At 44.9% G+C, this 25,470-nt stretch overlaps 1 protein-coding gene across 13 annotated transcripts in view; it reads left to right on the top strand.

Moving 5' to 3' along the window:
- The window catches only part of SRRM1 (serine and arginine repetitive matrix 1), a 32,087-nt gene extending 19,366 nt beyond the window's left edge, over positions 1-12,721 (top strand). For 6 of the 13 annotated variants that reach the window (XM_043578605.1, XM_043578606.1, XM_043578608.1 and 3 more), the window contains 7 exons: positions 1,654-1,798; positions 2,187-2,228; positions 5,938-6,048; positions 8,123-8,587; positions 9,161-9,356; positions 10,862-11,071; positions 11,885-12,721. In XM_043578605.1, coding sequence (XP_043434540.1) covers positions 1,654-1,798; positions 2,187-2,228; positions 5,938-6,048; positions 8,123-8,587; positions 9,161-9,356; positions 10,862-11,071; positions 11,885-11,989 — 1,274 coding nt within the window. In that variant the 3' untranslated portion in view covers positions 11,990-12,721. The remainder of the gene's footprint in view (positions 1-1,653; positions 1,799-2,186; positions 2,229-5,937; positions 6,049-8,122; positions 8,588-9,160; positions 9,357-10,861; positions 11,072-11,884) is intronic. The other 7 variants (XM_043578612.1, XM_043578613.1, XM_043578614.1 and 4 more) reach the window with 3 other exon arrangements.
- Positions 12,722-25,470: the final 12,749 nt, after the last annotated feature.

Here is a 25,470-nt window from a genome sequence, read left to right on the forward strand (position 1 = left end):
TAGAGATATTTTTCCCTGTTCATAGATCTAATTTTTTAAATCACCAAAACTTTTTTTATTATAATAACATACTATGATTTATTGAGTCAGTCACCTACTTAGACATTTAGGTTGTTTCTGGGTTTTTCTGTGTGTGTGTGTGTATTTTGTAAATAATTGAGTAAATAATATTTGTTATTTAATTAATAAAAATTAATTATATTAGCTCAGTGGGTCTTTGTGACCAAGTCTAGATGTGCTATTTTTGCTTCTCAATTATAAGATAGAGACAAAAACACCCCACAGCGGCATTGGGTCTGTTAAAAGCCATAGAGCTTTTGCAGTTCTTTTAACATGAAGTTAATCATAGAAAGGTTTTAAAATGCATGTAGGTCTTGGGTGTTTTTTGGTGCTTGGGACTTTACTTTAAATGTAAGTTTTGATATTTGGGAATAATTGTTATTTTAAGTTCAGGAAACCCTGTGCAAACAGTTGGAAGTTTTTCTCTTTGCAGTCCTGGACGTTTGCTACCAGGCCTGTAAGGAAAGGCTTGTTACATACATTTTTTTTTTGTTTGTATGGTAAGTGCTAGGGATGTGGAAATAAGTTCTTCAGACCCTAAGATGACTTTCAGTAGCTTTAAAAGTGCCTTAAAAAAAAATTTTTTTTTTTTAAATAAGTGCTCAGGGCACCTGGGTGACTCAGTTGGTTAAGTATCCGACATCAGCTCAGGTCATGATCTCACAGTTCATGGGTTAAAGCCCCGCGTCAGGTTCTGTGCTGACAACTCAGAGCCTGGAGCCTGCTTCAGATTCTGTGTCTCCCTCTTCTCTGCCCCTCCCCCACTCACACTATGTCTCTCTCTCTCTCAAAAATGAATAAACATTAAAAATTAAAAATAAGTGCTTAAGTAAAAGAATCAAGTAATTGCTTCAAGTGCTTTTTTTTTTTTAATTTTTTTTTTTTCAACGTTTATTTATTTTTGGGACAGAGAGAGACAGAGCATGAACGGGGGAGGGGCAGAGAGAGAGGGAGACACAGAATCGGAACCAGGCTCCAGGCTCTGAGCCATCAGCCCAGAGCCTGACGCGGGGCTCGAACTCACGGACCGCAAGATCGTGACCTGGCTGAAGTCGGACGCTTAACCGACTGCGCCACCCAGGCGCCCCTGAAGTGCTTTTTTTAATGTTTGTTAATTTTGAGAGAGCACATGAGTGGGGAAGGGGCAGAGAGAGAGGGAGAGAGAGAATCCCAAGCAGAGAGATCCCCGATGGCAGGACTTGAACTCACAAACCATGAGATCATGACCTGAGCCAAAATCAAGAATCAGATGCTCAACTGACTGAGCCACCCAGGTGCCCCACTTGAAATGCTTTTTAAGCTTAGTTATTTGGCAGATCACTAGATTCTTAAGGGATGCTTATGTCTTGTTGGAGTGTGCTATGGGAATGATTTATATAATTGTATAATAATATATGTTTATGCTTGGCTTTCAAGTCATTGACCATATATTGATAGTAACCTTTGTTTAGAACTGATGGCTTACATACGTGCTCGCTACATTAGGGACTTAACTTGCTAATTTGGACACTCCTATCTACTTAGATTCATAAAATGTGGGCAGACTCTTAAGCATAGGTGTAATGTGGTTTTTTCTTTATTGTGTAATTATAGATTCTGGCTCCTCTTCTTCCTCAGAAGATGAGCGACCCAAAAGGTCCCATGTGAAGAATGGTGAGGTAGGCAGGCGGCGGAGACATTCCCCTTCCCGGAGTGCCTCTCCATCACCTCGAAAGCGCCAGAAAGAGACTTCCCCTCGGTAATGTCTTTTCTTCAGTAGTCTTCACTGGTGTTCTGTGTAGTTGTGATGAAACTTCGTAACTTATGGGATGGGCTACAGGTTTATTTTAGAAATTGGTTAATTCCTTCATTTCAAGGGCTCCTAGAAGGAGGTGGTCAGATTTGGGAGGTTTTGGAATTTTTCTTTGCTTTATTTGGTGGTTACCACTAGTAATGAGATGTTAAGTTTTGTACCACCATGTCATATGTCTGCATGACTAGATCAGTTAAATCATAGCATTAACTTCTGAATATCTTTGAACATGTAAAAAAAAAAAATGAATCTTCATTAGTGATACTTAACTCCATTGAAGTAAATAATTTGGTGAATGGAATTCTTGACCTTTGTTTTTCTCCACTGCTCTCAGGATGCAAATGGGAAAGCGATGGCAATCGCCAATGACTAAAAGGTTGGTTAGACGCTACTTTGTAAATTAGGGTTACATGTCAAAGTTTTAGTGACTTTATTTGCTGTTTAGGTAACCTGATGCCATTCCTAGGTATACAGTGGGTATGGTTGTGGAGAAGTTCCTCAGATGTTTAAGTTTATTAAAAGTGTATTTCTTTACATGTCAAATTAATGATAGACTTACACAGTGTTCATTTTAGAGTACCATTTGAGCTTAGATTTTTGTGCAATTACAGTACTTGGATATTTTCCAAGAGATAGGATAATAATAATTGCTCCTTAGATTTAGTGGGGAGGGACTTTGTGATGACTTTAGGGTAGACAAGAAAAATTTGGGAAAGACTAGAAAGACTAAAGATGAAAGTGAGGCTCTGGCTCTGTTGAGTGTTTCCCACAGTAGGAAAGTAGGTTGCATATTTTTATTGAACCTTTTTGATCAGGTATCTGTGGGATTGTAAAACGTAACATTTTAGAGCTTAAATAGAAATAGAAATCTCTAATTGTAGCTTATCCCATTAAGTGAGAAAAAGAAAACAGGCCCAGAAGTGGTAAAATGAGTTTGTTAGGGTAGTAAGTAAAGTGACAAAGCCAGATCTTCGACCCGTGCTATTGGCATTATACCATTATACTGTCTTCACTGGTCTTCTGCTTGGGGGGAAGGGGGGGGGGTCTTAGCTGCCGCTGAATTTCTGAGTATCTTTCCTGAAATGATCACATTGTCCTGTTTATGGCTCACTTTTTGAAACTGTTTTGTTTTAGGTAGTCTCAATTAGTAAGAGTTCTCTTGGAAAGATTCTTTGGAACTAGTCAGCAATGTTTGCGATGGAACAAAGTAGTGTATTTGTGCTGCAGAATACTTGACAATAAAAAATAAAAAACCTTTAAGAGAAAGATAAACTTAGATGCTAAGGTATTCTGTTTCCAGCCATAATTACCCCTGACTTCTGTGAAAAGTCTAGTACAGCAGCTAAAAAGTTGCTTTACAAAATCAGGTTAGTGGTAAGATTTCTTTTTTCCACCTGTTCGGGAACTACTTTCTATATTGGAAAGCAATTTCTCCGCAACACTGATGTTCATTATCCTGCTCCAGGGTGTTTTGGTTTTCCTCTTTAAAAAGGCCTTGAGTTTTAGTGATGTTAGAAATTGGCTATCAGGTGTCCAGGATTTAAAGATGGAGGAAGAATTCTTTGGAATCATGCTTCAGTATTTATTCTGTTTATTTTTAAGATTTTATTTTTTTAAGTAATCTCTACACTCAACACGGGGCTTAATCACAACCCCTTGATCAAGAGTCACACGCTCCACTGACTGAGCCAGCCAGGCATCTCAGTAGTTACTGTATTTTTAAGAGGGGACATACAGCCTGGGTTTTTTTTATTGTTTCCTACGTTAAGTTTAAATTTTGACAAAGTAACATTTTCCATGTTTGAAACACATGTCTCTGGGAGTGTCTCTGGGATCGAACACTCCTCAACTTAAAGGATAACGAGGTACATTGATCATAGTATTAAGAGGTTGGCATCACATCTCTATTTCTTGTCTTCATTACCAGCATGGCTAGTGAAGTGAGGTTGTTCTGAGAGCAGGCTGGCCCCTTCTGATAAAACCTGTCTTCCTGCATACTTGAGGGTTAGTGACATCACATATTGAGACTTACTGAAACCGGTTCTCACGCAATTTGAGGGCACACTTTCCTACTCAATTTCTGCACACAGTTGAAAGCTTAGCTTGGCATCATTCAGAGTAACACTAGAAAATGCTTAGCTTTCTGTTGTTAGATTAAGCGGATGAAATCTATTAAGGATTCAGAATTTCGAATAATACAGTGAACAAGCTTGACCAAATCTTGGAAATATATTAAACCTGGCATTTATGTCTTTTTTCTTCTTTTTTTTTTTTTTTAGTGTACACAGAAAAATTGAAATAGATTGATCTCAAAGAAATCAGCTTTTTGTTTTAACTCGTAAAATGTGTGCCTTACCAGCTCAGGTAGAACCCTGTAGCCTTCGGATCATAGAGCCGTGTGGTGTCAAGACTCCATCCAGTCTTAAGCGATTATTAGATTTTTCTGGCATTCCTTAAGTTATGCTAGTTTGGTTATGGTGTTATTTGTTCTTTTTGGTTATTTTCCTACATAGAAACAGGACATTGAAGGTCCTCACTGGAAGGGACCTTTTGGTTCCTCTGAGCCTTTCATTTTACAAGTGAAGATGAGGCACAAAATAAATATCTCAGGCCATTAGTGTATCATAATAGATTCTAATCTGAGTCCCAATTTTTTAATGAGAGTTTCTGGTTAGATTTAAAGAGAAGTTACATAATCAACAGTAATAGCCTCTTAGGTTATTATATTTACTGATAACATTGGGAGTTCTTTATATCACTTCATTTTCTAAGTTTGCACCTGTAAACTTTTCTTTCTTCTTTTTAAGTTAAAACCCAAATGTCTTCTCCTATTTGAAATCTTGCTTACCTGTTGAATCAGTACTGTGGTCATCTTGTCTCCCCAGGTCCTGTAATTCTCAGGTTAACCCCGCTAGTAAAGTGGTTTCTCCTTTACTGTATTTTCGTATAATTAGTAGTTCGGTATCTACATTTCATTTCATCCAAAGCTTTTCTGTCTAGATAGATTGCCTTTTGTAGTTTATTATAAATCTGTTCCAAGTGAAGTCTTAGTCCCCACGAGGCATAAACAAATTGAAATTGAAAATTAAATTGTGAAAATAAAATTTAAATGAATTTCAGAATTTTTTCTGTTCTGTTAGTAACAGAGCACTCTTTAGTTTTAAAGGGAGATCAAGACTAGTAAACTGTAGAAAATATTTCCAGATTCACAGGAAACCTCAGTCCTATGCTGGGCAAGAATTTGAAAACTACATTATGTGATTATGGCAAACTGGCTTGGTGTATATTTTAATATAAATCTGGGGAGATTGCTATGAGTTAGTCCAGTTGATACAATTTTATTTTTCATGTGTGCATTTGTGTTTGTTAAGTGTGTAACAGCTCAGAATTAAGGTTCCTAAGATTGTGTTTCAACCACACTGCTCCCAGTGATAGCTTTAGTGCTCAATTTTTAATCCTTTGTTTTTGAGATAGTGTTTTTAGTTAATAGTGAGCCAACTCTTGAATACTGGAAATACATTTTTAAAAATCGAGAACTTGGAACAGTGACATATAGATCTGGGGCCATAAGTCCCCAAATTTAAAATTTCTGAGTTAGAACATTGAACTTTTCTGGGTTTTAAAGCAGTTCTGTTTCTGATAAGGAAACAATCACCTAGAGAGCCTTTTTAGCACATACTGGCTAGACCATACGTAGTCTGGGCCTGGTGAGCACAGACTCAGATTAGTCTCCTAGGTAACTGATGTGCATTCCAATGCTTTCAGGCAGTGTTTTCGAACTTTTTTTTACCCTGTGTCATGTTGAGAATTTCTATATCATGACCCAGACTCTGCGTATGTATATACTGAAACAAAAATTTTACAAAACAAAATTTACCGTTAACAAGTAAAATTATGATTTTCTAAAATGCTGGTTCTCAGACAGAGCCTTGCTAATGATCCTGTTTAGTATGAAAAACATTGCTCTGAGGGATAGTGGAACAGTTGACTGCACTTTTGGTTAACAATGATTAAAACTATATCATCTGGATCACTTAATTGTAAATGCTGCTGACTCCAAATAACTTGTAATTTTTTTTTTTCAGTGGTAGACGGAGGAGGACCCCCTCCCCACCACCCACCAGAAGGCGCCGTTCTCCTTCTCCTGCCCCTCCTCCTCGAAGGCGCAGGTCTCCCACACCGCCACCTCGACGAAGGTATTTTATCAGATTTGCTAGTTGTAGCTGATGGGAACAACTTAACTTTTTTTTTTCTTTTTTAATGTTTATTTTTGAGAAAGAGAGACAGACTACAAGCAGGGGAGGGGCAGGGAGAGGGAGACATAGAATCGGAAGCAGGCTCCAGGCTCCGAGCTGTCACCACAGAGCCTGACGCAGGGCTCAAATGAGCCATGACATCATGACCTGAGCTAAAGTCAGATGCTTACCTAACTGAGCCACCCAGGTGCCCCTAAAATGGTTATATTTTAAGGTGTGTGAATCACATGTCAACAAAGATGTAAATTAAAAGGTGAAGTCACTCTATTTTGTGATTATAAAGGGAAAAATACTAAGTTTACAGTGCGGAATTCTGTCAGATACCTCCTTAAGTAAGGATTCAAAGTTAGCAGTAACACATAGTGGTATTATATAATTCCCAGATACCTCTGTAGCAGCCTTACCAATTCTACAGAACCTCAGTCAAATTTATTAGGATATATCAGACAAACCCAATTGAAGGATATTCTACAAGGTAACCGACTAGTACTCTTTAAAAACACCAGTCACGTAAGACAGGAATGGTTATGTATTGGCAGAAACTAAGGACGCATGATAACTAAATATAATGTAGAATTCTGACTTTTAGAACCTGGAACAGAAAAGAGGCATTAGTGGGAAACTGTGGAGTTGTATTTTAGTTAATACCAAGTTAGTGCTAGGATTAATTTCATAATTTGGATAATTTTTTTGTGGTTATGTGAGCTGTTAAGTGGCAACTCTCCATTATTTTTGTAACTCTTCCGTAAATCGAAATGGTTTCAAAATAAAGGGGGGAAAAGATTTGTAATGATATTACTCAAATACGTTACCAAGCAATATGAGTGCCCGTTATATGCCAGGTAAAGTGCTGTAGGTGTTTTATATACTTCATTTCTAGTCCTTGAGGTGAACTTACTTGGTAGGTGGTATTGTTCCCATTTTTCAGGTGAGGAAATGGAGGTTCCCATTACCATGTTGAACAAAAAGTGGTCTATTGTAAAGCTGAAGATACTTTTAGCTTAAGGTCTGAACATTTCAGGAGCAAATTAGGCAGTTGGAACTGAATGTTCTATTCAGGTCTAATTTTTAAAGAGGCATGTGAGGATTATGGAGGAAATAAGCATTAAGAGGAAGTCCAGCTTGGACTTCCTCAGCGAAGCATTGTTCTAGTAGGTAGACTTACAGTCAAAAGTGGTTTTTGAGACATAAAATGCAAGTCTGTCCTTGGCAGGGTGGTGTGGGTGTAGAGATATCTTTTAAAACTTGTGCAAGTGAACTCTTGTTATTAATACTAAGTCTAAATGCCAGCTCAAGAGAGCACCACATAGAAGAGCTCTTTAAAGTACAGATTTCCTGGGGCTCCTAGGTGGCTCAGTCGGTTGGGCGGCTGACTTTGGCTCAGGTCATGTTCTCACAGCTTGTGAGTTCAAGCCCCGTGTCGGGCTCTGTGCTGACAGCTCAGAGCCTGGAGCCTGCTTCGGATTGTGTGTCTCTGCCCTCTGCCCCTCCCCCGCTCGCTCGCGCTCTCTCTCTCTCTCTCTCTCTCTCTCTCTCTCTCTCAAAAATAAGTAAACACTAAAAAATAAAATAAAGTCCAGATATCCTAAGTTGCCCATAGTAAGAGTCCTGCTAATGTATTTGGCTAGCTATTGCATGATGATAAGGATGTTCAGTTTATGCAAGATTCTCTTCTCAAAAAAACATTCAGATTCCATATGGATTACGTTAAATGACATAATAAACTTTAATTCCAAAAACTTCAGATTTCTCCATTAAGCAGAATGTCCTCTTTTATAGTCATCTAGGATAAACCCACTAAGTGATTTCTTTTCCTTTAAATGAGGATAAAGGCATAGTGTTTCCAATTAAATGTTTTTTAAATTAATTAATTAATTTTTAATTCCAATTTTTAATTGGAAACACTTTCTGCCTGGTGCTAACTACAGTGGCGCCATAACTGCTGGTTAGTTTTCTGTGCATCCTGTTGCCTTATTCTACTGGACCTTCCGACTTAATGGTGTATTTTTCCTAGGACTCCTTCTCCTCCCCCCCGGCGCCGCTCACCTTCCCCAAGAAGATACTCTCCTCCAATACAGAGGAGATACTCTCCTTCTCCGCCTCCAAAGAGAAGAACGGCTTCTCCACCTCCCCCTCCTAAACGTAGGGCCTCGCCATCTCCACCACCAAAGCGCCGGGTCTCCCATTCTCCACCTCCCAAACAAAGAAGCTCCCCGGTCACCAAGAGACGTTCGCCTTCGTTATCATCAAAGCATAGGAAAGGGTCTTCCCCGAGCCGATCTACCCGGGAGCCCCGGTCACCACAACCAAACAAACGGCATTCGCCCTCACCACGGCCTCGAGCTCCTCAGACCTCCTCAAGTCCTCCACCTGTTCGAAGAGGAGCGTCATCATCACCCCAAAGAAGGCAGTCCCCATCTCCAAGTACTAGGCCCATTAGGAGAGTCTCCAGGACTCCGGAACCCAAAAAGACAAAGAAGTAAAAATATTTTATGCTTTTTTGGTTGGGAACACTAATTTGCATAGCCTTTTATGTTTGGAAGCCTTTTTTCCCTTTACTGAGAAATTACAGAAAATTAGCTGGTGGGAAAACAGGCTTGTGAGGCAGGTTAAAGGTACTACTTGCAGATTCATTTTCTGTTTTCAGGGTAGTTCCTTTTGGCACACACTAAATGCCATAGGATTTTACTTGGTTCTTAGGGGTTGTCTGGTTTATTGAGGGATGTGTGTTTCCAAAACTGAACTCTGAAGTAATGCATAGAACATTTCTTGCACGGCTGTGTATGACTGATAAAAGCAGTCTTGATTACAAGGAATTGGGCATTCTTAATTTCATATAGGAAGTATTAACAATGGATAGAGGATTATGGGACTTAAACTACTCTCCAGGAGACTTAGATGATACGTGTTAGTAGAATCAGCTAGCAAACTAAGTACTCTAAAATACTTAAAAGTGTGTGACTTCATTATATAATGGAAGTGGGTTATTTTCTCTTGGGAAAGACCTTTGTTCTTGGATATTAAATGTTTTGTTCTTCCCCTCTATTTCTAGGGCTGCCTCACCAAGCCCTCAGTCTGTAAGGAGGGTTTCATCCTCCCGATCTGTCTCAGGATCTCCTGAGCCGGCAGTTAAAAAACCCCCAGCACCTCAGTCTCCTGTCCAGTCTCAGTCACCCTCTACCAACTGGTCACCAGCGGTACCGGTCAAAAAGGCTAAAAGCCCAACACCAAGCCCATCTCCGGCAAGGGTATGTGTCTGCCCTGTTTTATCTTTATAATTTTATGTGGTCACTTGGAAGCAAAGACAGTTTTTTTTTGTTTTTTGTGGCTCAGAGCAGCAGCATTTTCTTTAGTTCAGATGGACTTCAAGGAAGCACAGATTAAGTGGTGGTGGTTGCATCATAGTCCATGCTTAATATTCTAGCCACCCACTAATTGACATTATGTCTAATACTGTAAATTGTATAACCTTGGTGGTTTAAGTTGGACTGTATTTCTGCTTTTCGACACATTTGGGGACTCTTAAGATCACAGAATCAGTAAAACTTTCAAAATTAGATCGTGTGTGTTAGTATGGCTCCTTTGTCATAAAGGAAAAAAATTCTAATGTTAACAGTGGTTATATGTTAGAAAGAGAAACGATGAGTAATCTTAATTTTTCTTTACATGTAGTGCTCTTCTTTTTTCTTCAATAGGAAATACATTTACTTCTTTAACAAAAAATGAGTCGTAAAGCCTGAGAATTACTGGCTGAAATGGGAAACAGCTGACCTTTGAGCAACGTGGGGCAGGGCCTCTTCTCTGTGGAGTCTTTTTGATCAGTACAGAACAGCACTGTGCATGTGTTTCCTCTTCCTTACGCTTTTCTTAATATTTACTTTTCTCTAGTTCACTGTATTGTAAGAATGCAGTATATGTTTAACATTCAAAATACGTGTTAATCAACTTACCAATAAGGCGTCTGGTCTACATAGGCTGTTAAGTTTGGGGACGGGGAGTCCAAAGTTACTGCAGATTTTCAAAACTATGTGGGGGATTTACCTCTTATGCCCCACATTGTTCAAGGGTCAACCGTATGCATTGACAAGCACACTACCTCCATTCTAGAGATAAGAGAAGTCATACGGTGGCTAGAGACCTGGCATTCATACAAGCGTATATTTAGAATAATAGCTGTATTTCTTCAAATCCTGCTACCTTTTGGGCTCTTATTGTGGATGGTTTACAGATACACCCATTTGATTCTTCTAACAGCTTTATCAGGGATTGCTGAACCAATTTTAGGTTGACAAAAGGGGCTCAGAAAAAGGGGATTTGTCTGAGGTCAGATGATTAACAGGTTCGGGAGCCAGAATTCACCTCAGACCCAGTTGAGTTCAGAGACATCTTTTCCTTTGCACGTGCTGCTTTTCCTTACATCTGGAGGTGTCCCCGGATCCTGGAGCCCTGACTTGCAGCTTGTGGCTTGGAGACCTGGTGTAATGTGAAGTTAGTTGGGGAGAATCGTATAGAATCCGTTCCTTCGGGGTCCATTCTGACTCTTAAAATCCACGAAGAGCATCTTTGCTTTCATTGTGGTTCTCCTCTCCAGAAATCGTTTTCCTGGTAGGAATTGGCCTTGGGCTTTTCCACTCCCCGAGGCCTTAAGAAATCCTGGGATTTGTCCATTTAGTTATTATCTTGAAGGAATAAAATGTTAAGTTGGCCAAAATTTTAGGGTGATTTTATTTTTGTTACTTTTCTGGATTTTTAGAACTCAGACCCAGAAGGAGGTGGAAAGAAAAAGAAGAAAAAGAAGGACAAGAAACACAAAAAGGATAAGAAGCACAAGAAGCACAAAAAACACAAGAAGGAAAAGGCCGTGGCTGCAGCCGCTGCGGCTGCTGTAACCCCTGCAGCCATTGCTGCTCCCACAACCACATCAGCACAGGAGGAACCAGAAGCGGAGCCCGAGCCTAAGAAGGTGCGTATGGATGTTGTCTTGCCGTTTATACAGATGGCCAGATACTTGATTTTGGGAGAGGGCACAAGTGGGCGAGGGACAGAGAAGCGGGGCTCAAGCTCACGAACCGTGAGATCACGACCTGAGCCGAAGTCAGATGCTTAACTGACTGAGCCACCCAGGCATCCTAACTAATTTTTTACAGTAATTGACTCCTCGGCTGTTAGCTGTCTTCTGGTCTATTCCTTGATGATCTACCAAGAACAGGAATTTGCCAAGGCTAAGGAAAAGAGTATGAATGACTACCAAAAGCTGAATGTGTATTTAAAAAATAACGTTAAGGTATAATTAACATGCCATCTACCCATTGACGGTGCGTGATTCAGAAGCACCTGGTTGGCTTAGTTGGTAGAGTATGCAACTCTTGGTCTTGAGGGTCGTGAGTTTGACCCCCACGTTGTGGGTGGAGATTACTTAAAAATAACGCTTTTAACATTTTTTTAGTTTAGTTTTGAGAGGGAGAGCACGAGCAGGGGAGGGACAGAGAAGGGGGAAGAGAGGATGCAAAGTGGGTTCTGTGCCAACAGCAGCAAACCCGATGCGGGGCTTGAACTCACCACGAGACCGTGACCCGAGCAGAAGTTGGACGCTCAACCGACTGACCCACCCTGGCGCCCCAAAAATAAAACTTAAAAAAAAAGAAACTATATGATTCAGGGGTTTTTAGTGTATTCATAGAGTTGTGCAGCTGCTGCCACGATGTGGCTCTGCCCTGCACCCCACACCTTTTCGCCAGTTTCTCAAGACTCACCAGTGTGACTCCTCTGGTTTTAGGAGACCGAAAGCGAGCCCGAAGACAACCTCGATGACTTAGAAAAGCACCTGCGTGAAAAGGCGCTGAGGTCGATGCGGAAGGCTCAAGTGTCCCCACAGTCTTAGGTGGGAATGTGTGTTACGATGTACATTTTATTTGGTTTGTACGCAATTCAATTTCAAAATTGCTAAAATGTGTTTGAGCTTTAGACTATAACATTTGTTGTAATAATTGCTAGGTTGAAGTTCACCATGTAAAAAAAAAAAGGGCATGGATTTACATTGCAAAAGGTGTCCACAGTGTATTAGTGACATTCTTTCATTGACAGCTGACATAAATTTCATTTAGAGTGAAATATTTTAAGCCAAAAAAAATCCCCTTTTTAAAAAAGGGGGTTTCAATATTGTTGGCATTCTTATGGTTTCTTTAAAGGCCTTGGCTATTCCCAGAGGTTTTCCTTTCTTTTCGGTTTTTTGGTTTTTTTCCCCTTTATTTTTTCTCATTTGAGTCTTAGCACCCATTTAAGTTATGATGCTTCCAACCTTGTATGGTTTGCAAGCTAGCCCAGAAATAAGACCACTGTTGAACTACCACAAAAGTATAAATGAACATTTTGATGCCACAATCTTTCCTGTTGCCTGTGGAGTCTCTGCTGAAATGAATCCAGATTCGAGCTCTAGGATGAGACGGAAAATGAAAGCATGTTGTTTGCCAGGACACTGTGGGTTTATATGGATGTGTAACAAGTTGATTTGGAACACTGGAATTTCATTCTATTCTGTTGTGTTTTTTTTGTAAAGGCAATTAACTAGTCCCAGGAAGGATTCTTCAGTTATATAAAAGTTTGTTTTATGAAATGTCACGGCTCCATTCATAATTTTGTCTTGTTCTTCCAACTGGTATATACAACTTTCAGAGCTCTCTCATATTTGGAAGGCTGGAAGGGCCCAGACTTTGAAATAGTGTCTTGTTTTCACTGTTTTTGTTTTGTTTTTTTTTTGTTTTTGTTTTTTTTTTTAAACTAAAGCTATATAAAGCTTGTGGATTAAACAGAATAAATTTCTAAATTTAAAAACGTTTGCCACACTCACTTTTACTTAATCGTCTCCATACTGTGGGAACCCACCTTTTTTAAAAAATGTTACAGTTAAGCCTATATTTTTACCCTCTTGGCACCTTTGACACAGTAAAGATTGAGCAAGGAAAGTAAAAGGTGGTGAAATTATTCTGCCGTCTTTATTTTAATTGATGTGGTACGTGCTATGAAGGGCGAGTGTATGGTAATAATATAATGGACAGGGCAGAGTCGACTCGGCACCTCAAGCAGAGCAGTATCTATGTATATGCCTACACATAGAAAATGCCTACACATCTTAACTTCAGGAAACCTCGGTGGGATGGTTTTTACCTGAAGGACATGGTCATAAAGGGGCTGTTTTTACCGTGGGTTTTTAGAGTGATTTGTAAAAAGGCAGAAGCTCAGTTAATGAAGCTGCTTCTATAGTGAACTAGAATCTATGATCGATAACAGAATCTTATGTGTGTGCTGTAACTTGAGTCTAAGCATCTTTCACGTGACTTCCTTTCGATTTTATAATTCTGTTATTTAAGGAAAGCGCAGAATGTGCAGTTTCTAAAATGGTCGTTGATGACTTAATCCCTTCCAGTGTGAGCTAACCAGTGAGCATCACTGGGTACTTGGACCTATCTAGCCAGTCATTCAGTCGGTCGGTCCATTTATTTACTTTTCCCGTTCATTCAGTATGCCTTCATTCTCCACTTGAGATTGCTCGGTAGGGTTAGCAGTAGCCTCCATTCTGCCAAACTGAACGATCGGTTCTTGATCCTTTACTGGCCCTTGGCTGGATTTGGCTCAGTCGCTCATGCCTCCTTTGAAACACTGCACTTGGGTGCTAGGAGATGCCACTGGTTTCAACCCTGGTTTCCCTCCTGTCTCATCAGTTGGTCCTTTTATATCTAATGGCTTCTTTCAAACATAACGTGATGGAAGTTTGTCTTAGTCCTTGGTGGATTTCCCTGCATTTAATTCCTCATCCCTTGACTTTGAATGTCCTCTTTCTGTTAGTTTGTCGGTTACTTTCTAGTCTGAACTTCCCCCTCACCTAGACCCTGTCCAGCCACCTACTGGTTACCTCTCTTCGGGGGTCTAAAAGAGATACTGAACGTATCCAAAGTAGAGTATTTTTGATGCCGCCCTCTGGTCTTCTCCCCATCTTCTTCTTTCGGTCCACGTCGACTTCACTTACTCAGAGTTGGAGTGAGTACTGTTCGGAGCAGTGTCGTCTACGCTCCAGCACTTAGGCACCGAGGCCATCCCGTTCCCAAGTCCCAAGTCAGATCACAGTACTGCTCAAAACCCTCTGATAGCTTCCTGCCCCTGAGGAAAATCCACATTTTTTACTGTGGCCTCCCAGACCTGACACACCGGGTTGAGTCTGCTTTGGCAGCCGCCTCCATCCTTCAGTCTCGCGCCGAACCTGCTACCTTGCTCTCCCTGTGACCCGTCAAAGTTGGTTGCTCTTTCAGGACCTTCACACCCACTGTTCCTTCCTCCTGGGAGACACTGCTCCTGACCTTGTGGCTTATTTCCTTCCTTGGCTTTCCTCAGTCTTCCTGAGCTCCCCTTCTTTGTCTTCATATATAGCAATTATTAGTACCTGAAACGATCGTGTTTTTGGTCCCTAGGAACTCTGGTCTTGTTCGTGACCGTGTTCCCAGTGCCTGCTACACAGTAGAAGCACAAATACTTGACAAATGGATGAATGCATTTAACTGACTTGTCTCTGCACTTGCCAGGTGCAGCTAGGGTTTGAGGTAAAGAAAATGAAAAGACCGAGGTTGCTGCCACCAAGGAGTATTTGCCCACTGGGGCTGTAACCATGCAGACACTTCGTAGTGGACAGAACGTCGTACAGACTCTGGTAGACCAAGGTTTCTACCGTAGCCTTCTGTGTAACCTCCATCAAGTTGTACTTGACCTAAGTCCTGCCATTTCCTCTTCTATAAGGGAAATAATGGTGGAATCTACCTCAGAGTGGTTTCAGGGTTTTTTTAATGTGTTAGTTGATACGTATAATCCACTGATAGCACAAAGAAAGGTTCCCAACTTTGTAGCTAAGGACATGGATCCATTTTAGTAATGCAAATTTTAGTTTACACGTCTACAAAAGATTTTAACCAATCATCGCCCTATTCAATGCAATTTTCTTCCTTTTTGTTGTAACTCAGCCTAAAATTTCCTATTTTAAAGTATACAACTCATTGGTATTTAGTATATTCACGAGGTTGTGCAACTATCACCACTGTCTATTCCAGAACATTTTCATTGTCCTAAAAAGAAACCTGCTGCCCAGTAGCATTCACTTCTCATTCTCTTGACAGTCCCCTCAGCCCCAGCCCCTGACAACTACTTCCCGTCTATAGATCCATCTATTCTGGACATTTCATTGGAATCACACAAGATGTGGCCTTTTGTATCTGGCTTCTTTCATTTAGCATAATGTTTTAAGGTTCAACCATGGTGGTACTTTTTTTTTTTTTTAAGTTTGTTTATTTATTTCGAGAGAGCGAGAACTCCAAGCAGGCTTTGCATTGTCAGTACGCAGAGCCAGACGCGGGGCTCGATTCCACAACCGTGAGATCATGACCAAAATCAAGAGTCGGACGTTCAATCGACTGAGCCACCCAGGCACCTCAGGACTTCATTTCTTTAATTCCCAAATAGTATTCCCTTATGTGGTTATATCACATTTTGTTTGTCCCTCCATCAGCTGGACATTTGGGCTGTTTCCACTTTCAGGCTATTAAGAATAAAGGTGCTAAGAACATTTGCGTGTAAGTTTTTATGTGGACATGTTTTCTCTTGGGTATATACACCTAGGAGTGGAATTGCTGGGTCATACCGTAACTTAACTTTCTTAGAAACTGCTAGACCTTCCCAAAGCAGCTCACCATCTTACATTCCTACTGGGAGTGTATAAGGGTTCTAATTTTTCCGCATTCTTACCAGCACTTATTATGTATCAATTTATTATCACCAGCCTAGTTGGTGTCACTGTGGTTTGATTTGCATTTCCCTGATGGCTGGTGATGTTGAGCATCTCTTCATTTGTCGGTACACCATAGCACTGTTTTAAGCTGGTTTGTATCTACATGAAGATTTTTCTGAAATTTCTGTAGGTTGGATCCAGGTCTCTCAGGGTCTGTAGAGGAGAGCTAATAATTCATTTGTAAAGTGCTTTGACATGTGCTCATACTCCCTGCACAGGTTGGGGCTAAACAAAAATTAGTTCCCTTCTTACAAAGAAGATCAGAAGACTCAGACAGTGTGACTTGCTTAAGGTAAGGGGTAGATGCAGGTCTAGTTAATACTGTCCTTCCTCTGGCGCCTGGGTGGTTCAGCTGGTTAGGCATCCAACTCTTGATTTCAGCTCAGGTCATGATCTCACGGTTTGTGGGTTCAAGTTCCATGTCGGGCTCCGCACTGGCAGTGCAGAGCCTGCTTGGGACTCTTTCTCTCCCCCTCTGTCTCTGCCCCTCCCCTGCTCGCTCGCTCTCTCTCTCTCTCTCTCTCTCTCTCAAGATAAATTAAAAACAAAGTACTGTCCCGGGGCACCTGGGTGGCTCAGTCGGTTGGGCGTCCGACTTCAGCTTGGGTCATGACCTCACAGTCTGGGTTTGAGCCCCGCGTAGGGCTGTGTGCTGACAGCTCAGAGCCTGGAGCCTGCTTCACATTCTGTGTCTCCCTCTCTCCCTGCCCCTCCCCTGCTCATGCTCTGTTTCTCTCTGTCTCAAATAAAGACACTAAAAAAAAAAATACTGTCCCTCCTACCATCTGATAAAGAACCCAATCTTTTTCTCAGTAGGTCTGTCTAGTATATCATAAAAGGTTTTTGCCAAGATCCCCTTTTATTTCAGGTGTATCAGAGGGGAGGGGCAGCCAGCATGCTCCCAAGATCCCGGAGAGTGGCAGCATCCGTGCAGAGGGCTGTGGACTCTGCTAACCAGAGGAAGCAGTCATAATCTCTTCGGGTAGGAGCTACTTTAAGGAAGTGTTTTAGAGTCTGCACGTTGAGAGCCAGTAGGGGATTATAATTTTACGATTACTGGATCACAACCAGCATTAAAGGAAAAAAAGTGAAATAGTAAATTTGGCTGTGAATTGTAGCAGGCTAAGTATCGTTTCGTGACGTGTCTATTCCCACGCGCACATGTGTTAAGTGGGCTACTATGTAAAATGTAGTCTAATTCATAGTCAAAGTGGAAAGCCACTGCCGCACGCGCCGATCATCTGGTCCACCAGTGTTTAAACTGCCCTGCAGCACCCTAAGTGGGGGGGGGGGGGGTGGTGGTTACGGTTCAGATTTTCTCTGTAAACCAGGGCTGCCGGTCGTACCTACCTTTGTGGAAGGACAGAGAGATGATAAAGGTAAGCCTTGCAGGTGCTTGACTCTGATACGTAGGTATCTAGGTACATACAAACACGTATTTTTTTCTTTCAACTTTGGGCTTTTCCTGTAGTGTTCTGTCTGAATAAAGGGATCTGCAACCAAACACCGTGTGAAAACCACCCATCTAGCCTAGCCCGTGTCTTCTACAGAAAAAGTACAAAGAGGAACAGACTGCCCCAAGGCCCTACACGTCATAGTAAATAATACTCCCCCAGGTACTTTCCCACTTCATCGCCCTGCCTCGGCTGGGGGCTGTGAATGGCACCCAACCTTACGCAGTGGTGGGAGGAAGCAGACCCACTGAGATCTGCCAAGTGCCTCGGGAGCAGGGGTGAAGCAGCTTTCCGTGGGTATCGGTAATATGGAAGGAGAAACCCCATCTAGACACATGCAAGTTGGTGGATCCAAGAGTCCGACATCTGTTCTTTCAAGATCCTCCCTAGTGCACAACCAGGCAGGGACCCTTCTGGCATTTTAAGCACAGAGGCTTTGGCCTACACAGCCGACATGACCAGTGGGGGGTAACAAGTCTAACTGGGCTCAGCCCCACCAGGAGGGAGAAGCCCACCCAGACCGGCAGGATCTACCCAAGCAGCCAGGGTTTGCTGAGCACCTGGCAGGTGCTCAAGGCCGGTTCGGGGCTCCTATCCTGTGATTCCCCCGCTTCAATTCTCTTGTTTTTCTCTTGCCATTCTCTGGAATGTTCTCTCCTAATGTCCAAATCCTTTTTGGACTTAGGAATGTATATAAGACGATATTTTCTAATTATAAGGAAAATATATGCTGACTTTCAGAGAATTTGGGAAACAAAAATATAGAGAAAAAAATTGTTGGCAATCATACCGTCCTAATATAACCAAGGGCACCTGTGTCAGGTCAAGTTCTCTACCTGACTACGCCCAGTGCCCACTGAGCTCCCCCACGTCTAATATATGGAACAAACCAGGTCTTTTTCTTACCTATTTAGAAGTACATATCAGGCTCATACCGTATATATACAATAATGTTTAATAATTCTTTTTTTCATTGGGCATATCCTAAACTAAAATCGCAGAGTACATTGTAAGTGTTTTCTATAACCAGGACATTTGGAAATTCGATAAATCACCCCATGCCGTTAGCAAACCACAGCTACAGTTCTCCCTTTTGTATACGTCTTACCTAGTGATTTAAAAAGATTTTTAGGGGCGCCTGGGTGGCGCAGTCGGTTGAGCGTCCGACTTCAGCCAGGTCACGATCTCGCGGTCCGGGAGTTCGAGCCCCGCGTCGGGCTCTGGGCTGATGGCTCAGAGCCTGGAGCCTGTTTCCGATTCTGTGTCTCCCTCTCTCTCTGCCCCTCCCCCGTTCATGCTCTGTCTCTCTCTGTCCCAAAAATAAATAAACGTTGAAAAAATAAATACATGAATAAAAAGATTTTTAGATGGTTCTCTATTGAAACCCTTATCTCTGTAGGAAAATTAGTAACGATGGTATGCCCCTCATAGGGCTTGGGGGAGGACTAACATGAACAAAACGTAGTCCCTGCCCCATTGGCGCTCACGGCATTTGACAGGAAAGGGGTGGGAACAGAGGGCCAGTCAGGCAATGATAAAACCATATGACTGGAGGCATAGGATCGAGACAGCAAGGCCGTGCAGAAATGAACAAGGACAATGTTCTGCGGCCAGCTTTTCGACCACGGACGCTGGGACCGGGCAGGTAACTTCACCTCCCTCAGCCTCCCTTTCCTCTCCCGTCAGTTGGGCACGGATTCAGTTAAGACGATGAAGGGCTTGGCTTGTGCCCGGCACATCAGGAGGACCCCAGCAACGGGAGTTGCGACCATGTTTCGTCAAATCCCGGGGGCCAGCCGTCGTAGGCTGCAATGCCATCCATTGCGCTCTGCATCCCACTCATTTGTAAAGACGCGTCGCGATTTCACAGAATTTACAACGTAGAGGGGAAAAAAGGCCTTACGCTGTGTCACGTTCAATACAGTATTGTGCACAGAAGGGTCTGCCACGCCGAGGAAGGGCTCCTGACCCAGCCCTGCGACACACTCGTGTGGCGCTCCACCTCTCATCCCTCCATCTCGGGGTCTCTAACGCCTGTTTCAGCGGCTTTCTAACATTCTTCCACCAGGTGGCGCCCCGACCCCGGCTGCCTGCAGCGGGAGCTGCCGCCCTGCAAGGGAGTCCTCGGTGGGCTTCCCCCGCTTCTCTTTTCCCTTTCCCTCCATCCCTATCTTGCTTCCTGGCCGCGGGAGGCCCCAGTGCTCAGAGGCTGCCCGCAGGGTTCCAGAGCTTGACAGCCACAGGGGCCCTCGCAGCCCCCTGGCTCCAGTACATCCCAAACTGAAATTTCTTCCCGGCTACCCCCCAGCTCTCTCCAGTCCTGACCCCGCACACCTTTGGTGGCTGGAAACGCACTACTCTAGGAGGATCCTCTTCTGGAAGGAAGCCATGTAATGGTCATGCACTTGGGCTCCAACGTCCCAGCTTTGCCCCTGGTTTAGCAGGTGTCACTTAAACCCCGTCTGTTTTGTTTATGAGTGAATCCCCGGGGCCTGGCACAGGCGGGGCACTCATTTGGTGAACGAGTTAGTGAACAAGCTCCATTGTTCTGAGCATCCGTTTCCTCACCTGGGAAATGGGGCTAATCAGAGTAGTTACCTCATAAGGTTGTGAGGAGCGAAGGAGACGACGTGCAAACAGGCTTAGTCTCAGCAAATACGTCTTTCATTTTGGGTTCTTGTATACCTATGGATAGCTCTGCTCTTATTTGAGAGTTCTCCTTTAGGGGCGCCTGGGTGGTTCAGTCCGTTAAGTGTCCCGTCTTTGGCTCAGGTCAGGATCTCACGGTTTATGGGTTCGACCCCCGCATCGGGCTCTGTGCCGACAGCTCGGAGCCTGGAGCCTGCTTCGGAGTCTGTGTCTCCCTCTCTCTCTGCCCCTCCCCCGCTCGCACTCTCTCTCTCTCTCTCTTTCTCTCTCCCTCTCTCTCTCTCAAAGATCAAGAGACATTAAAAAAAAAAAAAAAGTTTTCTAGAGCAAATTGCATCCTGATTCCCAAAACTTGCATGCACTGGCCTTGGGCTGAGCTCTGTCCCTCTGTCCCTCGGAGGCACAAAGAACATTTACTCCCTTTTCCAAATGATTCATCTCGGCCACGCACACATGTACTGCCTGTGTGCCAAGCCCTGGGGTTACCGAGACAAAGACACAACCCCATAGTTTCTTCCTTTGGGGATGCCTCTCGGTCTGGCCGGGACAAGAGACAATTGAGCGGTAGTGAGCCCTCGGTGAATATTTTGAATAATAGGACTTCTCTATCGAACCTTCACTGCACCTCATTTCCTCCTTCCACCTGTGTTCCTGGGCGCGCCAGCCCCATTTTACGGATGAAGGAACCGAGGCACAGCGACGTCACATAAGCTGGCGAGCGGTAGAACCAGGATTTGGATCCTGCCTGACTCCAGAGCTCACACCTTAACTTCTAAGCCCCGCTATCCCCATACCCTGGAGGATGCTGTGGGGCCGGCGAGGACCCTCCTGTTCCTGATCATTCCACCACCACTACCTTGATGTCATGGCGATTTCGCGGCTTCCCAGCACCGGTTCCCCATCTCCCCCGCCATCAGAGCCGTGTTCGGCCCTCTTGGGAGCCCGTGTGATTGGGTGATGGTGGTAGCTCTGGCTCCAGAGTGGGCTCAGAGGGCTTAGGCCAAGCATCGCATCACCACACTCCCAGGGACAACAGTGGACACTTAAGTCGGAGCCAGCGATTTGTCCGGAGAAGCAGCAGGGCTTGCTTCCCTGGACAACCTGGGCCGGGGATAGGAGGACAGAAGCACGGCAGCCATTGCCAAAAGAGAATTCCTTTCGAGGATGAGGCCCACGTACAGAGGAAGGCAGCACCCAGAGACTCTGTAGAGACATAGAAGCCAGTCCGTGGTTTTATTAACTATTGTTGTGCAACGAATCACTCCACACGGTCGAAGAGGCCTAGACGGGTGGTTCCGGCTCGGGGTCTCTCACGAGCTCGTAGGGAGAGGTCGGCGAGGGCCGCACTCATCCGCGGTCTTGACTGGGCCCAGAGGATCCGCTTCCAAGATGGCGCACTCATGTGGCCACGGGCGGGAGGCCTCAGTCCCTCGCTAGGCGGTCCTTTCCGTGGCGGACGGTTTCCACCGGAGTGAGTGAGGAGAAAGAGCGAGGCAAGGAACCCACGGTCTAGTCTCCGAAGCGGTGTGCTGTCACTTCCACTTTTTTTCTAGGCTCTGGTGACCAAGTCGGACCCACAATTCAAGGGGGAGGATAATGAGGCTTCCTGTGAAGGGAGTGTCAAAGAACCTGTAGACTAGTTTTAAGTCATCGTTGTGGAGCCATCACTCGAGCTTCTGGAGCAGCTCATACCTCAGGACCCTTCTCTGAACTCTCTGATACTTATGAGTTAGGTAGGGGGTTTGTTAGTGTTGGTTAAGTCCCCTTATCGTTTAAGCTAGTTTGAGCTGGGTTTTCTGATCCACGCAAATGAACGAACCCTAATTAATGCCCCCAGTGCCTCACGGGGAGTGGTTTTATCTTTATTATCTCCTCTAGATCTGCCTGGTTTGACTGTGTCCCTCTGAAGTGCGGTGCTGAGCGCCGGGCCCAGGCTCCAGGAGACGCAGGACAGGCCCTCCGTGCCTTTGGTCCTTTATCCTACACCAAAGTATGTGCCCCGGCTCCGTGGCCACCGGTGAAGACGGCCGTGGGAAACCCCCACTGCTCCTGACTCCTGACCCAGCACGTTCTTCTCTCCACTTGCTGCTTCTGTTAAGACACGACCTTTACATCCTGGATTTGCCCTTAAACATTGGGCAACAATTTGCAGGCTTCTCCTGGGCAGTCCTCCTTTAGGGGACGGGGACGGAAGAATCACAAGAATTCTAGGTCAGTCTCCCACCCTGCCTTGCTGTGTGCCCTTGAGCAAGTCCCCGCTCCTCTCCGGGCCTCGGGGTTCTCTCCGTATGAAAGTAGCAGATTGGACTTCACGTGTCTGAGATGCTTCGGGATCTTCCTAGTTCCCTTCTGTCCAAAGGAGACCGGAAATTTAAGGAGGAAGCCTCACTTCAGACAGTCGGGTCTTGGGTGGTGGTTTCACATGACGGCGGAGATAAATCCACACGCTGCCGTCCCGCTGGATCCTCCCGGCAGCCAGTGAGGAGCCGGGACAAGGCAGAGAGCCGCAGGCCCGACATGGTTTCACCTCCAGGGCCCGTGACAAAACAGCCACTGTCATTTACTGAGTGCTCTCTGCCCACCATGTGCCGAGTACCTCATGTGTGACCGTCGTGTTCATTCTCACGTCAACCCTACTGGGTGGTTCCTATTATTACCCCCTTTTACAGATAAGGAAACTGAAACCCGGAGGGTGAAGGAACTATAGAAGACGCAGCAAAAGTCAGCAGTAGAGTTGGGACTCGACGCAGCTTGAATGTCTCAGAGCCTGTCCGTGCTTTTCATCACGCGACGCCCCCTCTTGGTATTTACCGGGGCGTGAGGGCAGGAATTGGCTGGAGCAAAGCTGGGCCGGAGCCTCGGGTTCTTGAACAAACTCTGAGCCCTTACTCATTCCGCGGCCGGGGAAAACCACGCATCTCTGCGGGCCTCTGTTTCCTTGTCTGTGAAATGGGGATAATGATTCTCCCCTGCATCGTGAGGATTGGGGAGGAACGTTTTTAGTGAAGAAGGATGTGAGCATTCCTTGTGGGCTGCAAAGCGTTGTCTAAATGTAAGAGATCATCATTTTCCTTAATCCCAGCGCAGGAGGTGGGGCAGGAAGTGGGCAGGCTCACGAGGGAGGCTGGGCCGCGGGTCCCAGAGGGGCTCTTTCCGCCCCCGCACACTCGAAGTCCCCGGGAGAGAGGAGGCAGGGCAGGATGAAAGGCCAAAGCCCTGGGTGCTTATCTAGAACTCTCCCTCCATCCCAGGGCCCTCTAGGGGAAGGGAAACTTCTGGACTGTCACCACTGAGTTCCAAGCATTCCAGAGGGCTCACTGGCGAGGAAGTCTGTCATCGCCTGACCCAGCATCAGCCCTAGAAAGGCCTGGATGGGTTGGCTATACTCCTCCCCTCTCAGGCCCTGTCTTGGCACTGCCCTGGTCTGACTGACCAGGACCCAGCCTGAGGTCCAGCCCCCACCATCCATCCTACGGAGAGAAACACCAGACTCCAGGAGGGAAGACCCACTTCCCAGCCCTCCTGAGGGGCAGCAGCTTTGGAGTGAGGACGCCGGGGTTCTAGTTCTGGTTCAGCCCCTTCCCCTCTCTGGGCCTCAGTGTCTGCACTTTGAAATAAGGAACTTTAGCTTGAGGGGACTGACCTACTGCGGTCCTGGGGCCTGAGTCTCGTCCTGGGTTCACACAATAGCCACCTCCCACACCTGTCACAAAGTGCTGCCCCTCGGTCCCTCTTCCTGGGCTGCTGGAGAAACAGTGTTTGTTTTTATTAAAACATTTATTTTAATGTTTATTTTTGAGAGAGGGAGAGAGAGCGTGAGCAGGGGAGGGGCAGAGAGAGAGAGAGAGGGAGGGAGAGACAATCCGAAGCGGGCTCCAGGCTCTGGGCTGTCAGCCCGGAGTCCGATGCGGGGCTCGAACCCACAAGCTGGGAGATCATGACCTGAACCGAAGTCGGACGCTTAACCGACTGAGCCTCCCAGGCGCCCCGAGAAAGTTTCCTCTACACACGCTGTCCTCCCGGTTGGCCGTCACCAGTGCTCCAGCCTGGGGATTCGACACCAAGCCATCTTTATAATTTTGTGTCTCTGATTCCTCCTGAATTCCAGGTCTTTCTTGCCTCCAGCGAGACTTGAGTGCTCGTTTAAGCACAAGAGACCAGGGCCCGCTTGCTTCTGTGCTCCCCTCAGAGCCCAGGGTAGGGCTGAGCACAGAGGATAGCAGACCAGTAACTGATGGTGTCGCCGGCTCCTCCCTGAGGTCTTTGACGAACACCCACCGGACCCCCAGCGTCTAGTGGAAAGAGTCCGGCTGCACAGGAAGGAAACCCGGCTTCTGCCCCTGGCTGCACCCGGCTCGGTCTGCATGACTTCGGGCAAGGCCCTTTCTCGGAAGCCTTTGTGGTTTTTCAGATTGCGCTCAGTGGAGGCCAGGCGTGCCGTGGATATTCCTGAGTGGTGGGGAGAGGCCAAGGGCACGAGCTGGCATTCCAGGCCCGGCTCCCACCGCCCAGAGGGGCTCCGTTCTTCACTTTCAACGTTTACACGCTCAGCTTTCACCTGAGATGTCTGTTTGGTTTTTTTTCTACAGCTTCACTGGGGGGAAACTGATAGGCAATAAACTGACATATTTAAAGCGTACAATTTGAAAAGCATTGTCCGTCAACACAATCAAGATAGTGAACATATGCATCCCCCTCAGGAGTTGCCTCATGCCCTTTAATTCCTCCCGTGACCCAAGAACCACTGATCTGCCTTCTCTCATTGTATACCAGTTTGCCTTTTCTTTTCTTTTTTTTATGTTTATTATTATTTTTGAGAGAGAGAGAGAGCGTGAGCGGGGAAGGGGCAGAGAGACAGGGATACAGAGGATCCAAAGCGGGCTCTGCGCTGACAGCAGGGAGCCTGACACGGGGATCCAACTCACCAACCACAAGATCATGACCTGAGCCAAAGTTGGACGCTTAACGGACTGAGCCACGCAGGCATCCCAGTTTGCATTTTCTAGAATTTTACGTAAACGGAGGCCTGCGGTACGTGCTCTCTTCTGTCTGACTTCTTGTACTCAGCGTAATTACTTTGAGATTCATCTCTGTTGGCACATGTATCCGTGGTGCATCCCTTTGTAATGCCGAGTAGTATTCTGTCGCGTGGAAATGCCAGTTTCTTCATCCATTGACCTGTTGAGGGCAGTTTGCGTTGTTTCAGCTTTTAGCTATTATAAATGAAGAGCTATGAATGTTCCTTCACATAAGATTTTATCTGAAGACGTTGCACTACTGAAAGGAAGGAGGGAAGAAAGAAAGAAGAAAAAGAAAGAAGAAAGAAAGAAAAAGGAAGGAAGGAAAGAAGGAAGGAAGGAAGGCACAAAGATAGGAAGAAAGAGAAAGACTGGAAAAAAGACAGAAAGAAAGAAGACAGGAAGAAAGAAAAAG

Source organism: Prionailurus bengalensis, chromosome C1 (assembly GCF_016509475.1).
Source record: "Prionailurus bengalensis isolate Pbe53 chromosome C1, Fcat_Pben_1.1_paternal_pri, whole genome shotgun sequence".
NCBI lineage: Eukaryota > Metazoa > Chordata > Mammalia > Carnivora > Felidae > Prionailurus > Prionailurus bengalensis.